Source organism: Charadrius vociferus, unplaced genomic scaffold (assembly GCF_000708025.1).
Source record: "Charadrius vociferus isolate BGI_N301 unplaced genomic scaffold, ASM70802v2 scaffold311, whole genome shotgun sequence".
Taxonomy (NCBI): Eukaryota; Metazoa; Chordata; class Aves; order Charadriiformes; family Charadriidae; genus Charadrius; species Charadrius vociferus.
This window is the reverse complement of record NW_009646965.1, coordinates 1848542-1865598: the sequence shown is the minus strand read 5'-3', so window position 1 is coordinate 1865598 and position 17057 is coordinate 1848542. Positions and strand designations below refer to the sequence as shown.

The following is a 17057-nucleotide window of genomic DNA, read 5'->3' as shown; positions in this document are numbered from 1 at the left end:
GCTTCTCTCCGGGAGACCGGCCGGGGCGCGGCCTTGGGCTGAGTTCGCTCTGCTCGGGTGCCGGGTGGCCCGAGAAGGTCCTCCCGCGCTTTGGAAAGTGGGGTGTAGTTTGCTCCCGGGGCACTTCTGCACACCCCCTCCGGGAGGGCTGAGGTCCAGGTGGTCCGTTTCAGCCTTCGGTTCTCTTGCGGGTGTGCAGAGCCCTTCGGCGAGGATCGGGGCCCGCCGGGGTGAGGGCGCTTCGTGGTGTGGCAGCCTTCACTGGCAGAACTGGTGTTTTCAGGCCCACCTTTCTAATTGTGATCACCTCCGGGAGGCCCGGGCTCACCTGGCTTCCTGTGACTTCTAAGTTAGCACTTCCTGAAGCTTTGTCTTGTAATCTGTTTAGATGCAACTATGTTCTCCCTCTTCGGTTAAAATTCCCCTTTTACTTAGGCTAAAGGAGGGTATTGCAGTGTCCCAGTTAAAGCCTATCTGCAGTCTTCTAATAGCTCTCAGGTAACTGGAGTTCTGAATAGAGTTTCTTCTTGCCTTGGAAGAGGTGCTTTGGGTTGCTTTTCTTCTTTTGCAAGCAAACCAGACAGGGGGCAGGGAAAGGTCAGGATTGTTGTAGAGTGTGATTACCATTCACCATCTGCTTATTAACAATCTTTTCAGATGAAGTTGGGGCTCTGGTTTTCGACATTGGCTCGTATACAGTGAGAGCAGGCTATGCAGGCGAGGACTGTCCAAAGGTGAGAATTTGTGTGACTCAGTGGAAACGCAACATGAATTTATGCCTTAGGTATTGTTTGTTAGTGTAAGTTTTCAGAATACGCTGGGTTTTGTTCTGACTATTGTATAAAGAAAGATCAGAAACTGTGAGGGGAAAAAAAACCACTGATAAAATTAGTGTTATAAAAAAAAAAAACACATTAATAATTCTCATATACTGCTTACCTTTTGCCTTACAGGTTGATTTTCCAACAGCCATTGGTGTGGTGCTAGAAAGGGACAATGGCAGCACTCTGATGGAGATAGATGGTGACAAAGGCAAACAAGGGGGCCCGACTTACTACATAGACACAAATGCCCTGAGAGTTCCAAGGGAAAATATGGAGGCCATTTCACCTTTAAAAAATGGAATGAGTATGGTGCTCTGTCTTTTTCTACCTGTTTTTAAAATAGGTTTACTAGGCTGCAAAAAGTTCATAGCTTTCATGTAAACAGATGCTATGTATGGCAACAGAAACCATAAGAATGATACCCGATTTACAAATTGCATGAAATATAGTTGGTTTACAGTGTTAGTGGACTTTAAGCATAATTCTTGAAATGTTGTGATCATGATGCTTACAGAGGAAGAGAACTCTGCAGAGCTATTAAGGGGGGTGTATGTCTGCTGAGGATAGCTTTTGACTAAAAGGCTCTCCGCAAAAAAAAAAAAAAAGGCATTGGAAAACCTTTATGAAATGGAACAAAACTTGAAGTAACTGCTCTTCTTGCTTCAATGTTGTTACAGTTGAAGACTGGGATAGTTTCCAGGCAATTTTGGATCACACTTACAAGATGCATATTAAATCTGAAGCAAGTTTGCATCCTGTCCTTATGTCCGAAGCACCAGTGAGTAAAAGCAGATTTGCATTTTGAAAAGTCTTAACTGTATCTTCTTGCTGACTCTACAAATGTTAGTCTGGGGCAAGTCTGACATTGGCTTGTAGTTTACAAGTGTTAAAACTTCACTACAGAAATAACAATTTTAAAATACTTTGCCAGGTTCTGGAAAGTAATCTGTTAAAAGAAACATGTCTAAAAAAGAAAACAATTGGAAATAGTTTGTATGAGTTGTATTAGAAAGTATATATAATGTGCTATTGTTGTTCACTTATCAAAATGAAGTCCAAACTAAAGAAAAAAAATATCACTTTACTGCCCAAAATAAAAGTAAAAAGATATCCAAATATCTTATTATGTATTAAGTTACAGTTAATAAAATGCCATTGAAAATCTGCTGCTTCGCTCAGCCTTACAACTAATATTACGTGACGGAGTATAATATTTATAATGGAGATGTTTTAATTTTTTCTGTCTACATTTCTATAAATGGGCCTGTAAGGTAAGGGAAGTGGGTGAATACAAATTTCTGGGAAAACATGGTCAAGGTCTCTATCATTTAATAATGCTCAGGATTTGAAGGGCGGATCTTAAAGTCAGAATACAAAAGGTAGACATGCCATACAAAAGTTATGCCTATCTTTAATAAAATCTTATGAAAAGCATTTTCTTTTTCATTATTACCTTATGTTGAATTGTAGCTTGTGGAGTATGGATGAATTTCCAATGGTTATTTCATGTTTGATAACTCAGTGGGTGTCTGAATAGAGGTTCCCGTTAGTATTTTCCTTACAGAATTTATTTTTAATGTAGTGGCTTGGAAAAAACTTTGACGTTTTCAATACTGTGTAGAATATTTGATATATTTCCTGACTTAATCATAAGTACAGTAGAACTGTAGGAAGATACCTTGGAAACAGGAAAATCTGGATTTATTTTTCTTTCAACTGGGCAAGTTATTTCATGTATCTTTCCACTTGTAAAATGGGGATGTACCTTGTTTTAGAGAGTTCTTGAGAGACTGATACTGAAAGAGCTATAGAAGCATAAAGGAAAAAAAAGTGCAGAAATGTAACAGTACAAGTGTATATCACTTTTGCCCTTGATATTTTTTTTCAGAAGTCTTTCTGTATTTTTAAGTTAATACTTCTTTAATTCTGTATGATAGATAAGCATTAATGTATTGTAGTAGAATTGGAATAAAAAAGGTTCTAAAGAAGTAAATTACTAGAAATCTGTCTCTATGGAATTTTGATATGATTTGAAACAGTGGCTATAATAATTCTAATTACTTCCTTATTATATTAGCATTCTTTTAGTGTGCTCTAATGATCCTCAAGATAAACATTTCTTGCATTTGGTCACTTATTTGTGGTTTGGCTTATTTTTTTCTTCTAGTGGAATACTAGAGCCAAGCGTGAAAAACTGACTGAATTGATGTTTGAACACTACAACATCCCTGCTTTTTTCTTGTGTAAAACTGCTGTCCTAACAGCGTATCCTTTGGAATGCTTCGCTGCTCCTCACTCCCCGGAAATTACAGTAAACTAATTCTGGGCAATTCCTAGTATAACAGCATGTCTTACTACTTTCAAATTAATTTTTCCATAAACATCTAAGGCGGAAGTAAACAAATTCTGTTTCTGAACTTTAGAGCTTTAGAGCTGTTTCTGAGCTTTAGAGTTCAATTTTGAAGTTCTCCCTATCTGACTGTTTTCCTTGAAGGCAATGTCTCTTTTTAAAATTCCACACCCCCCCCCCCCTTTTTACAACATGAGTAAGAATATTACAGACCTGAAATGGTGCTTGTCCAGACTACTAAATACAGTAATTAGAGCTTGAAGTTCCCGTAGCCTTAAGATGAATATTTGTAATTATTTTAAACTAATAACATGTTTCAGCTTCAGAGTCTAAATGAATTGGATATACTTAGAGCTTGCTGCATAGTCTTGTCTTGAAGTCTCACCTTTGTATGTCCAAAGCTCAAGTTAGTTCACAGATAGAAGTTAAATGCCATTCTCTCTATGAGGTGATGCACTTCGTAGAAAGAAGATTTGCACTGGAAGATGGCAAATCCTTTTGTAGAGCCAACGAAAAACACATCGGGGTCTTCATTCCTAGTTGTGCTCCTAATTATATGGCAATATTTTTCTCCTAAGGTGAAAATCACAATATTTTCCTTAATCATTTTGGCAGTTTTGCTAATGGGAGATCTACAGGTCTAATTTTGGATAGCGGAGCAACACACACCACTGCTATTCCAGTGCATGATGGATATGTCCTTCAGCAAGGTAAAAATTTTCATGGGTAACAGCATTGCAGTATCAAGGTTGAGTTAGCTTTCTTTCTGCGTTTACGCAGATTTAAAAACAACAAGAAAACTGTATCCACTTAAATATGGAAAAAAAAAAACCCTAATGGTGTTCACTGACAAATAGTCTGCTGGGAGAGTTTATTCATTATATCAGTGGGGGTTTTTTTGTTTCTCTCTCCTTTTTTTTTTTTTTTTTTTTTTTTTTTTTTGTCTTTTAGGTATTGTAAAATCACCACTTGCAGGAGACTTTATTACTATGCAGTGCCGGGAATTGTTTCAGGAAATGAACATAGAGATAATTCCTCCATATATGATTGCTTCAAAGGTGGGAAAGTAACTTTATTTAGCAAGTGCTTGCTTGGGGAGAGGCTTAAATGGTTAACTGATGATTGTGTTTCCTATAATCTCAGGAGGCAGTTCGTGAGGGGTCACCAGCAAATTGGAAGAGAAAAGAGAAGTTACCCCAGGTCACTAGGTCTTGGCACAACTACATGTGTAATGTAAGTAGGTCATTTCTCCCACTCTCAAACTCCCCTAGGCATCCCATAAAGAGGTTTTATTTGCAAGAGATTTTCCTCTCGAAGAACTAGAAAATCTTTAAAAAGTCAGTATCAATTCTATAAAGTCTATCAAATTGAAGACTGAAATTCCTATAACCATGTTCTTCTTAACTCCACAGTGTGTCATTCAGGACTTCCAAGCTTCTGTCCTCCAAGTATCAGATTCAACCTATGATGAACAGTACGTCACTGTGTTTTTCTTCTTGTAAAATTAATTATCAGTTGTGCATGGGGTGCTTAGCCTGTTATTGCTGTTGGCTGGGTTTATTACAGAAGAAGTTTTTAGATAAAATCTGTTTATTTCTGAAAGTAGAAATACAGTGTACATCTGGATGATAGTTTTTTATTTAATTCCAAGATGCAGGAGATTGTAATAAATATTATCAAAAAGTTTAAGCCATATCAATCACAACATTCCAGTTGAAACTTTGGTTTATAATGCTACTTAGATAACTTAACATCCTGTTCATGTTGCACTTCAATATGTTACTTTCCGATGAATGCTCTAGGGTAGCAGCACAGATGCCGACAGTTCATTATGAGTTCCCCAACGGTTATAACTGTGACTTTGGTGCTGAGCGTCTAAAAATTCCTGAGGGATTGTTTGACCCTTCTAATGTAAAGGTAAAATAATTATGATATGTAGTAATTGGAAGGCTTTAAATTACTAGATTGTTACATGGCTTCCTTTTGTATGATGTTCTTAATTTTGTGTTTTGTTTTGTTTTTTTTTTTTAATGTGCGTATTTACACTGTGTGGTTCTCTTGGGAGTACCATTTGCCTGTCTTGTTTTAGGGTTGGGCTAGCAAAGGACAAAATATAGTTCAAAATGGGTGGTGATGAGCTGAATGGGAAAATAGGATTTTTTTTTTTTTTTCCCCTCCCCTAAAAAATGCTTAGCTCCCTCTCTAGTAATATTTGTAAATTCAACTCATTCAGGGCTTCTATATGCCTTGCTCTTTTGAAGCGATGATATGTAGATTACTAATTTTAATTCTAGGGTTTATCTGGTAACACGATGTTGGGTGTGAGCCATGTTGTCACAACAAGCGTTGGAATGTGTGATATAGACATCAGGCCGGTAAGTGTTAGTCAGACATGTTTTATTTTAAGGCAAAGATATTTCTGTGCTGATATGATTTTTTGGGACTAGAACACTCTTGATGAAGAAATGGGGATTTCCTAGGTTAATGGGGAAACACATTTGGATACTTCTCTTAAGTACTACATATTTATATATAGGAACATGTAGAATTACTGTTTTGTTTTACAAAATGCTAAATCAGGATTTTTTTACTTTTAATCAGTGTTTCTATTTATATATATAAATAGCTAATGTTCAGATTTTGTGACTGGCACTGCATAATATGCATTGCATTGGCTTCAGATGAGCATTTTATGTTCATAACTTTAGAGTGTTATCTTCAGATTTTTGGCCGTTGCAGGTACAAAAAAGTTTCAAATGATTGGTTATGTCTAGAAAGTAGAGAGTAGAAGGAAGAAAAGAGGTTTTAAAGGAAAACTTTGTTTTTAAAACTATGTTCTAACTTTCTCGGGTGTCAATTTGAAAATACTCAAGTTTGGTATGGACTGCATGGGGGTGGTTTCAAAAATTGTTCCTGTTCGCTGGCATATCAGGCTGGCTGAGCAGGCCAGGCCATGCTTGTTCACCAACTGCAGCATTAGTGAGACTGAAAACTGTTGCAGTGCTGTGGGGTTTTCCTTTGTGGTTGGAACATCCATCTGTAAGGAAACCAACAGTTCGGATACAGGAAGTATCTGTAGGTGTAGGGTTCTCCACAGTAGAAATCATTTAGAATCATTAATCACATAGCTTCTGTCTTCCTTGTATAGTTTAATATTAAGCTGTCTTCAAATATTTTTCAAGTGATTAAAAAATTAATTGGATTGGGAGAGGTAATACGGTTGGCATCAACTGATGTATAATTGCTATTGATTACATATACTTGAGTGCCATTCCTCTCTATTCTGTGAAACAGTTGTTTTCAGAATGATTTCAGAGTTAATATTGTAGGTTACTTTTTCTCTTTTTAGGGCCTCTATGGCAGCGTGATTGTAGCAGGAGGAAACACTCTAATACAGAGTTTCACAGACAGATTGAACAGAGAGCTGTCTCAGAAAACTCCACCGGTAAAACAATTCTTTAAATTGCTGCATTGAATTACTTATAATTTTGCTTTTCTGCCACATAGATACACAAGCATGTATCATAGCTTTGACTTTGTTAGGAACCCAGCAGCTGAAGAGATTTCTGTGGGGTAAGAAATCTCTTCCTTCTCTAAAGAAAAGAACGAAGTCTTGAAAAGTTCTCACATGAAATTAATTTCAGCAGATATTATAACTGCTTCCTGAATATTTTACTTCTCCTTTCCTGCTTTCAGATTCTGATTCTAAGTTCTGTAATTGTCCCTAAGCAACAGTCACTATTTCCCCGATGGCCTCTCTTCTGAAGTGTTGCTGACTAACTTAAGGCACATTCGGTCATTCTGCCTGAGGTCTTGTCACTTTGTCATGGGAATTGTTGTTCCAGGATTCTACCAACAACTCAGCCTACTTGTAGATAAAAGATGGTGATTTAACATACTTGTGGGTTTTTTTAATCACTTGATGTCGAAGAAAGTATTAATACCTCACACCTGTGTTCTTGATAGCACATACAGCTTATGATATTTCTTGAATATTCATATTCAAGAAAGTGTTCTACTTGTAGCAACTCTGAAATCATGAATGTAATGAGAAACCTGAGAAAGGTAGTTACTGGCTCCTGCTTATAATAGCTGAGGAGGAACCCACTGAAATTCAAAGATTTTACTGCTACAAGGCCTTTTGAAAGCAAAAGGAATGAATGGGTCCAAAAAAGGATTAGATGAATGAAGTTCAGCAGCATTAGACATTTTAGTCCCAGTGCACATTTTAAGTAGCCCAGTGTTAGAGATGACGATACATACTGTGAGTATTATTGCTCTCTGCCTGCCCTAATTCTAGCTTTAAGCATTTGCTGCTGCTCCCTGTTGGGAGATGAGATAAAAGCTGCACATGCTCTGTCCCACTATGGCTGTTGTTGAATTCGAAGCACAGGGCAGATAAGCATTATTTCAAGTTTAATAAAATTGACCTTTTTCACCTGCATGTTGGTATATACACCAAGTTCCTTGTGTTGTCCTTCTCTTGACCCCAAAATTAACTAGCCTACGATTTGTCTGATATTCTTTCATTTTACCTTCTTTTCTATTCAGAGCATGCGCCTGAAGTTGATAGCGAACAACACGACAGTGGAGCGGAGGTTCAGCTCATGGATTGGTGGTTCCATTTTGGCTTCTTTGGTTAGTAAACCTGTGTTACTATGTTGCTATGCTAAGCAGCACTGTCCCCCAAAAATCTAATTCCACCTAAGCGTGCATTGCAGATTTTGTGCTACCATAGCAGTCATAATCTTGTCTATCCTCGTGGTAAGGTGTCTATCCTCTATTTAAAAAACAGGACACCATGAGCATTTCCATTCAAAAAATAACTTGCCACGTTCTCCAGTTTTTAATGGCAAGGTGCATGCTTAAGATATCTAGAAATGACATGTATATAGTACACCATGACAGCAGCAAACCTGTTTCTGCATCAAATTCCTGAACTGAATTCTACAAGTTGCTGAGTACTGAAATGGTTTGTGGGGATTAATTTAGCAGTATGGGAAAGGGAGATGAAAATCAGCTTTCGGTACTGCAACTTCCTGTCTTCAGTGTAATGGCTAGCAATGTAAAACTCAAATGCAAAGAGAGTTAGGCAGGTCAAGTCCTCTTACCTCATTTAATGTAAGGACTTGTTTGGTTTTTACTCCTAGGAAAAGCTGATCATGTTTCACTTAACTTCCATTTGTTTTCTGATTTGTTTTTTCATTGTGTGTTGTTGGTTTGGCTTTTTTTTTTTGTAGGGTACTTTTCAACAGATGTGGATTTCTAAACAAGAATATGAAGAAGGAGGGAAACAGTGTGTAGAAAGAAAATGTCCTTAAACCTCTTACTGTGAAAACTGCTGCCTGCTCAGTGCTCCTCCTGTTTTATAGCTTTAGCATACTCAGGAATGGGATGGACTCTTTTTTGTAGAAAGTTTATATTGGATTTTTTGCATAATTCAAGTTCCATTTTAACAAACCTTAGAAATTTTGAGAGCTCTAATTGGTACTACCATAGAAAAAGGATGTTTACATCCCTTGTAAAGCAATAATTCATGTAACAAGCATTTTATAATTTTGTATAAATGTCTATTTTTCTCTAGTGTTTTTTCCTGGGAACAGCTTTACAGTTTAGCAGATAGATAGAGGCATAACCTTGCAAATGCCCATGCAAATTTATTAAAAAATTCTTGTCTACTTTCATATATTAGTCTTCCTTGCTGGTACTTTGGCCTTAAATTCCTCTTAATTTTCTCTTTAAAAATAAAATTTTGTCCTTTATATTTGAGCAACTTTGTGAGTACTTGGAGAGTAAATTACTCTTCTGTTTTAAAAATGGATGGAAAGCTTGTATTTAGTAATCTACTATAGGTGACTCAGTTCAGTGTAAACTTTTACTCTTTTAATGAAAGTGTTACATTCCATGTAGCGAATGTTATACTAAGCACTGGTTTGCTAATTTTCTATTATGAAGCAATTTTGTTTCAGTCAACAATCAGTGCTTTCCACCTGCTTTCTAAGAATGTATGTAATGCCTTTGTGATGTAGGTGAGAAGCAAAACTTGTTTGAGCCAGAGAAGTTAAGGTTAAGAATTGTCTCTCCAGGATAAGGAACAGAGTTATAGAAGCCCTCAGGATGCATGGCCTGACATTTTACAGGCCAGAGGGACAGTAGCTACTTGTTTATTGCTGGTTTGGCTCCCTCAGCTGACTCGCAGCAGGGTCAGCAAGTGCCTGCATTTTGTATGGGGAGCACGCACTCAGGGTCAGAGGAAGTAGGATGATTGATTTTTTTTTTTTTTTTTTTTTTTCAGTAGGAACTGGCTGTCAGGATGCAGCTCTGTGTTGCTCTTGAGCTTACTTTAATTTCCAACTGTGTGATGTTCTGTGTTGGGACACAATGAAGTTTTGCTCCTTATCTTAAAAGCTGTGGAAAACCAAATAACTGATTAAAAAATCAGTACTGCTACATTTTTCACATCCTAAAAGACCTTGTGGGTAAATAATGATGAGGCCTCCAGTTGAAAAGTTTCAAATTACCTCCAAACAATAAAGTGATAATTTATCAAAACAGCCTGCTTTTGTCCTATCGTGATAACCATTAGTTTCCTCTTGAGACAAAGTTGCTTGCTCTAGATCTTCAAAGCTACTGACAAACCACATTTCTCTCTCAGAATGAGGCAAACTTTAGTCAGCTACAATAGGTGATACAAGTCGCCAGCTGCTGTTGTCGTACTGGAAGAAAAAGACTGAGTCTAGTTTGCATTCAAGTGGAGTGTGGCATGTCAACTGAACTTGTATCTTGGCACGCTGCAGTGAGTAATGCTGTATAAAGTTACTGTGCCATCAGTAAAGTACTAAGGCTGACTGGACAGCTTGTAACTATAAGTGAAGGTATAAAGTAGGCTTTTTTGGTTTCTCTGCATGAATTGACTATGCATTTTAAGCTTTCCTTTTGTGCCACGTGCTTAGGTTTCATTATGTCTAATCCACTTTTATCTTCTTTTTATCTTAAAAGAATTACTGTATGATGGTAGTAGCTGAATGTTCTAGCACCATACAGAGAGCAAAACACTTTCTGGGGTTTTCTCACCACTGTAAAGAGTTTCTGTTTAAGTGGGTATTTTGTGTGATGCAGAGGAGTAACTGAAGGTCAAGATGATGGAGATACATGTATCTATCTCCTGCAGTTTTGGTTCCCTTGGAGTTTCCAGTGCTTTATCAGATTATATTGCATAGCACATTTACTTTCTGAAAGACTAGTATTTGTGACTTTTATTCTAAGTTTCTACACAACCTCATCTGAAGGTTAAAAGCTTTCATTAAGGAGGTGTTTACCATCAACTGAGACCAACAGCAATACCTTTCTACTTCAGTTGCATAGAAGACTATTGCCAGTCTTCCTTCAAACATTTTGCACGCTGCAAAAAAGCATTGCACAATACTTGAATTTGTCATGGGTATCTGGAAATCTAGCTATAAAGACTACGTTGTTAAAAGTTCACATGCTAAACACTTCATACTTTCTAATAAGCCAGACTTAAAGCAGGGAAAGACTTCCTTTTTGCAGATCGAAAAGCATGTCTTCCCATGTTGTTTTTTTTTTTTTTTTTTGAGAAAGCATATGTAACTTAGGTGACATACCAGTAACTCAGCTGATCAGGGAACAAAGGCTAGTATGTGAGCTTCAGAGGCTCTCATGTTTCTGTCTGGTCTTAATGCATATTTGCTAAACTAAACCATGTAAATATTATCCCTATGCTTTACACTTTCATCTGGTAGTCAGTTACTGCTTTTCACTATAAATGACGGATGTCTCAGTCTTGTAATAGCTGGTTAATACATCATTTTTTCAAATGTTTCTAGAAACCACTGTTAGGATTAATTTGAGTTATGCACCAAAGCTGCTTTGTAATTCCAGATCACAAGCTTAATTTAGGTCAAACATGGTATTAAAAAAAAAAAAAAAAAAAGATGGAGACTCTCAGGAATGCTCAGTCAAGTTACTCGCTGGTTTCAGAACTTGTTTCATCTTTCAGTCACAAAGATACTTGACCAATTGCTTGCAGCGCTCTTCCAGCATGTTACTGGCTCTGAGATTTTACAGCAAGGTGAGGGAATTTCCTTTCCAAGACCTTCTGCCTTGTCCTCTCTAGGTTTTGCCTTCTTGCCCTTCTACGTAATGATTTTTCAAGTCTTAGCCTGAAATGAAAAAGTCAGTGCATTTAATTTCTGGATAGCTTGTAACAACCTTAATGAGCTCACCCACTAGTCAAATAGTCTCCCAGTGATCAACTTCAGTATTAATTTGCTTGATAAGCAAAAATGCCCGAAAAGCAAATTATTTTTTTCTTCTGCTTTTGAATTCCACAGAAATTCAGCCTCTGGGAGGATCTTGGGTAGTCTGCATGTAAAGTTACTTTTACAGTGCAACTTCACAGATAACTAAGTCTCTTAACTAAGATGGGAACAGCAAAAAGGAACAGCGCAAGCTGTAACTTTAAAAAGCCTTGTTTTCAGTCTCCTAGCTGTAAAAGCAACAAGATCACTACTATTTTTACCTTGCAAAGTGGAGTAAGGAGGACTGAGGAACAAATCAGGAAATAACTTTCAATGTCAAAAAAGTCTTTTTACCTGATGAAGTGATTCACATGAGGTAAGTAATAGAATTTCCTCTTTTTGTATTTTTTGTTCAAGTACCATGGTATTGGCCATTCCTTGTAAGCATACCTGTTAAAGGTAGAAAAAAGTGATTACAGAATGTATACTTTTTGTCTTCATTCTTGGATTGTACCAGTTGCACTTGGTTACAGTAGGACGATAGAGTGGTCTACGCTGGTAGATTGCAGAATTTGTATGTGAGTATTTACTTTCAGCTCTATTGCTGGCTTGGTTTGTCACTACACTTCATACAGCGCTCAGTGTCTTTCTGTAGAAAGCGGTCTTATGTTAAAAACTGTAGATGTTTGAAAAGAGGGCCCAGTATAGATAATGATTCTTTACATTTATATTTTAAAGTTACTCCTTCGTAAGAAAACTTTCAAAAGCTGATGTGAATAAACTGCGTGAAGACAGTTTTGTTTCTACTACAATTTTCTTTTAAATGCCAGTGTTGGAGTGTCATGTCATGGAAGTCAAGATGGTTCAACTTGAACACTACTCCCTAGTTCACTCATGTATTACAGAATAGCTATAGTAACAGAGATCCTTCTAGTACAGAAATCATATTAGTTACATGGAACTAATTTTGTTATAATTACTGGTCAAGTTTGCCACTGAATTATTTAGCAACAACTACAACCACATTAAAAAAAAAAAACCAACAAAAACCAAAACTCAAGAAGAACCTGAATGCTGACAAGAAAACATGTTTCTATACAGTATATGCATCCTTTCTTGATTAGATAAGGATTTTCTGGTAAACAGAGACGCCACAAGAAAAATTCACACATATGAAACAAAAATTTTCTTTTTCGTACCAGTAGGTGCGCCCTAAGAAGTCATGTCTCCACTCGCCAGGTACTGGTTTTTCATGGCCCGTTTGCAAAAGCCTCAAAGCAATTTCTCTTTCTTTGACAACCAAGTCTATATTTTTCATAGATTTTTCTACCTGGAAACAGGAAATAAGTTTCAGTATGGGCCAAAAAACCAATGCTGACAATGTAAAAGATCTCAAATGAATATCTGAGACAAAATTTAAAGGCAAAGTAAAGGTAAAATACACCAGGAGTTCCATCACAAGTAATCTCACAGTGTGGACTGAGTGAAACAGCTGAATTAGCCCTGTGTACTAGAACAGTAAAGAATGGGTGCTTAAAAAACCTAAATTACAAGTAGAACAGAGATGAAAGAAATGACGGTCTGAATATCCATTAAAGACTACCTGGCTAATACGTAGAGCCAGATCTAATGCTGATGCTAGAATCATAGAAAGCTCGGAGGCAAGGTCGGGAAAGACATAGGAGAAGCAAAGATATGCTGTATGTATTTCTGTCAGATTGTTTGTAATGGCTGTTTGTTATTCTAGTTTTCACTTTGGAGTCTGGTCACAGCCTCAGTAATGCCTGTTGGCTGATTAGGAAGCTGCCTTGACCAAAGTATGACACTTGAGGTGAAGGTTTTTAGTCAGGTCTGTCTCATAATATTACCGTAAAGCACATTAAGTATGGCAACATGTTAAACACCCTGGGAAGATGCTAGAGCTAGTTTTAATAAGCAGATTGCTGTATTTTGTCTCGGTGCAATCACAGTATTTAACTAGTGCTTGACTTCTACTTTTCTTGTGTTTCAGCCAAAACCAAACAGGCAATTAGGATGATTTGACTTTTGAAGTGTTGGGACCACCTACTTCAGTTGCCTCCCAAAACAAGTTTGACTGTGATTCATAGTTACTGGATATGGATGTGTAGGTGGGACTAAGCAGAAAATACAGTTCAGTACAGTGGTGAAATGACAACAGTAGGAGACCAAACAAATCAATGTCTGACACAAAATACAGAGATCATAACGCAGTTGCAGATGCACACAATGGCAAATAACAGTTAAATGATTAGTGATACAAAGAAACTCAGAGGACCCATGTGAAGATGAGACTTTTCCCAGATTAATTTGGATAAATAGAGGGGTATCTGAGAATCTCTCTCATGTCAAACAGCCAGATTACTTAACTGGCCAGTGAAGGTGTAGATTTCCATCTGTGAGACATAAGCATAGAGATGGCAGTTGATTTACAAGTAAATGAAGTGTTCAATGGTAAAGATACTGAGGAAAGAATGTCAAATTAGTGGCAGAATCACAATAAGGCAAAAGAAGTAGGGGATGACAAAAGTGAGGACAGCAAAGAACCAAAGGACACCAGTTTGGAGAAGAAACTGTTGGGCAAGAAGTTGGCAACAGTTAAGAGAGAGAAGGAAAAAAAAAAAAAGTTTCTGAAGGGTTTACCAGGAAGTTTCTAGAAACATTCTAGTGCAGTTTCAGGTCCTGAAAATGGCAAAATATTCTTAATATTATATAGCAGGTGGAGAATATTACATAGCAGGTGGAGAGGCCTTTCCCACTATGTTGCTTGAGCTTATACTAAACTTGAGAAAGTAATTTTAAAAATGGTCTTTAATAAGTTTACAAACACTTCAATCTTCAGTCAGCAATTTTACTTAAGATTTTTAGCTAGTATGAAAAAGTTACCTTTTCTAATCGTTCTGGACTTGGCATAGGCTTGAGTTGTCGTTTGGATTCTTGCTCTAAAGTTAAAAGCATATTTTTTTCCTTCAGTAGGACATACCTAGATCAGAAAGCATAGTACTTCAAAAATAATTTCTAGATGCATTGGCCATTTATTCACTCACTACCCTGCTGTCCAATCTATAATCCCATATCCTATAGCTGCTGGCCTGACCAACTGCAGAAAGCCCAGCAGAGGAAGGCAGGGGAGGGCTGATGTGCAAGACATACAAGGAGAGGCTGAGGGAGACAGATTTACTTAAACTGGAATAAAGGCGGCTAAGAAGGGAACATGTTAACACTAAGCAGTCTTCCGCTACCTAACAGAGACAGACCCTTTACAGGTACACACCAAAAGGACAAGACACAGCAAGGAAAAACCTATTCACAGTAATAATTAAATACCAGTTTAGCCCTGGCACAGGTTGCCTACAGTAGCAATGCAATCTCCAGCCTCAGAGACTTTGAAAATCAGAATGGATGCAGACTTGAGCAACCTGATCTAATTTAGTGGTCAGCCTTACCAGAGGTCACTTACAACCAAGTCTGTCCCGCAGTTTGAACACCCCCCGGAAGGGCTCAAACTCAGCCTTTTTGTACCAAACCTGAACCCTTTTTGTACTGGATGCAACTATCACACAACCACCTGCAGTACAGCTTTTGTATTCTGAGCAGTATCAGAATTTGGGCTGCTCCAAGGCCAAAGCGGACTTAGTCTGCCATGCAGCTCTGCATGCTTAAGTTTCCTGGCTATTAAGTTCACTAACCACATCTTGATAAAGCGTGCAGAGCTGCTTTGAAAGAAGAGAAGCTACTTCACTAAAACTTACTTACCAAAGTTTGTGCAAGTCTTCACTACTCTTGCCCCTTAGCTGCTTTATATTCCATGCATCCCCTGTAACAACGAAAAAAAATAATCAATTTAATACAAAAAAGGTCTCTTGTTCTGAAAAAAAAAAAAGTGCTTCTCTTAGCAGGCTTGGCTGACTCAACAGAACAAGGATTGCTTTTTCTAAAAAAGTACCTCTTGGAAAACTATCCTTGTAGATATTCAGCTTTGCTTTAAATATACAAATACATTAAAAAGGCAATGACATATACTGTTTATTTCTGTTTGTAAAAGGCTGGGAACAAGGAAAGCTATATGATGAATCTTTACATTGAAATGTTTTTCTATGGTACTGTATATTTCAAAGAATGTCTCTTCTGTGATACGCTCTTACTTAAGAGTAAGGCAGAGGATTTACAGCAAAATATTTTGCTGCATAATAGCTATTGGCTTTCATAGACAAAGAATACACAAAAAATAAACAGGTATAAAATGCACAAGTACATGCATGTACATATACATATAAAATATAAATTTTATGTAGCTATAAGTACTTCCTATACTGCGAAAAGGTCAGATTTCAGCTCAAAGATCACTATCAGAAATGCTAAATACAACTCACCAGACTTTACTGTTTTTTCTCCCCAGTTTTTTGGATCATCAAAAAACTCCTCCAGACCTTTCCGAGACAGCGTAGTGTGCAGAAACTTCAACTGATGGAGGGGCTCAACTTTTGCTAGGTTCTTGTGAAATAGGTTCAGTGTCAAGCTGCATAAAAATTAAAGGGAAAATTATATATGATAGGAAAATGGTATTTGGCTAAATGAAACTGTTTCTTTCATTCATAAAGGCACAGAAAGGTTATGCAGACAGATGAATACCACAGTCTAGGGACAAAAAGAGTAAGTTTGAGCTACACCGTTGTCCTGGTTTAAGGTAAAACGGAACCAATTTTGGTCAGTAACTTCGCTTCTTAGCTGGGCCTCTCTAACAACTGAAATTAGCAGCATATTGTGCAGACAATGTTCACTCTCTGAGAGTGATAAGACCTATGTTTATAGCTGATGCCCAGCCATGGTACGCAGAGAGGCTCTTGCTTATACTTATTGCTATAACAGCCAAGGCCAACCAACTTTGTTATGTGCCCCGTTGGAGGGTCGGAAGCAGAAGAGCATAGTGGGGTCCCACCTGCGGGGAGGAGAGGACAGGACAGGTGACCCAAAACTGACCAGCGAGGGTATTCCATCCCATCTGCCTCATGCTCAGTATAAAGGCTGAGGGATCAAAGGGTCAGGGGGCTCTCTCCTGCAATGGCCAACATCTGAGGAGGACTCTGTTCGTCTGCCTGCGATCCCGAATGCAGATCCGGAATCCAGTTCCCGTCCGTCACTGAGTCCAGCCTGGGACTGCCCCAGTGCCAGCCGGTGTTGTGATTGTCATCTCGGGAGCTTGATACGGTTTTGTATATATTTCATTATTTCTTTTTTATTTTATTATTAATATTTCATTAAAGTAGGTTAGTTCCTTCTAAACTGGGAAATCTCTTTTTCCTCCTCTGCCTCTCTCTTTGAAGAGGGGTAGAGGAGAGCATTTGTCGGTCCCACCTGGGGTCCCCCAGGTCCCCAGTAGCCCGTTTGGCCTAAACCACGACAACTGTACAAGAATACATCTTCCTACATTAACTAAATGGCAAAAGCTGTAAACACATTGTGTAAGCACAACCCTCCCCAGGCTGAAGCAGAAGCATAACGGCTGCAGAACAGTGAGGCGCACAGGGAAGTGCTTCACACCGCGTTAAAGCGATGCCTCACAACACACCTGCCACCCCCCGCCGCGGCTTCAGAGGCGCGGAC

General features: G+C 38.0%; 2 protein-coding genes across 2 annotated transcripts in view; one reads left to right on the top strand and one right to left on the bottom strand.

The window, feature by feature from the left end:
* ACTL6A (actin-like 6A) overlaps positions 1-9124 on the top strand; it is a 50408-nt gene extending 41284 nt beyond the window's left edge. Inside the window, exons 5-17 of the mRNA XM_009895330.1 lie at positions 658-734; positions 954-1128; positions 1502-1602; positions 2992-3089; positions 3790-3884; positions 4126-4232; positions 4318-4407; positions 4587-4648; positions 4977-5091; positions 5469-5549; positions 6524-6619; positions 7726-7812; positions 8415-9124. Coding sequence (XP_009893632.1) covers positions 658-734; positions 954-1128; positions 1502-1602; positions 2992-3089; positions 3790-3884; positions 4126-4232; positions 4318-4407; positions 4587-4648; positions 4977-5091; positions 5469-5549; positions 6524-6619; positions 7726-7812; positions 8415-8495 — 1265 coding nt within the window. The 3' untranslated portion in view covers positions 8496-9124. The remainder of the gene's footprint in view (positions 1-657; positions 735-953; positions 1129-1501; positions 1603-2991; positions 3090-3789; positions 3885-4125; positions 4233-4317; positions 4408-4586; positions 4649-4976; positions 5092-5468; positions 5550-6523; positions 6620-7725; positions 7813-8414) is intronic.
* Positions 9125-11045: 1921 nt separating this feature from the next.
* Positions 11046-15967, bottom strand: MRPL47 (mitochondrial ribosomal protein L47). The gene is made up of 6 exons (XM_009895309.1): positions 15827-15967; positions 15210-15270; positions 14340-14436; positions 12635-12765; positions 11790-11885; positions 11046-11357 (listed from the first exon to the last, which is right to left on the bottom strand). The coding sequence occupies exons 3-6, from the start codon at positions 14409-14411 to the stop codon at positions 11240-11242; spliced, it is 417 nt and encodes a 138-aa protein (XP_009893611.1). The 5' UTR covers positions 14412-14436; positions 15210-15270; positions 15827-15967; the 3' UTR covers positions 11046-11239.
* Positions 15968-17057: the final 1090 nt, after the last annotated feature.

Coding starts and splice junctions, on each gene's coding strand:
- MRPL47 (XM_009895309.1), bottom strand. CDS start 14,411: ATGCTTTTAACTTTAGAGCAAGAATCCAAACGACAACTCAAGCCTATG. Junction 12,766..14,339: donor GTCCAGAACGATTAGAAAAG/GTAACTTTTTCA, acceptor TCCTGTTTCCAG/GTAGAAAAATCTATGAAAAA. Junction 11,358..11,789: donor CATGTGAATCACTTCATCAG/GTAAAAAGACTT, acceptor TTTTCATTTCAG/GCTAAGACTTGAAAAATCAT.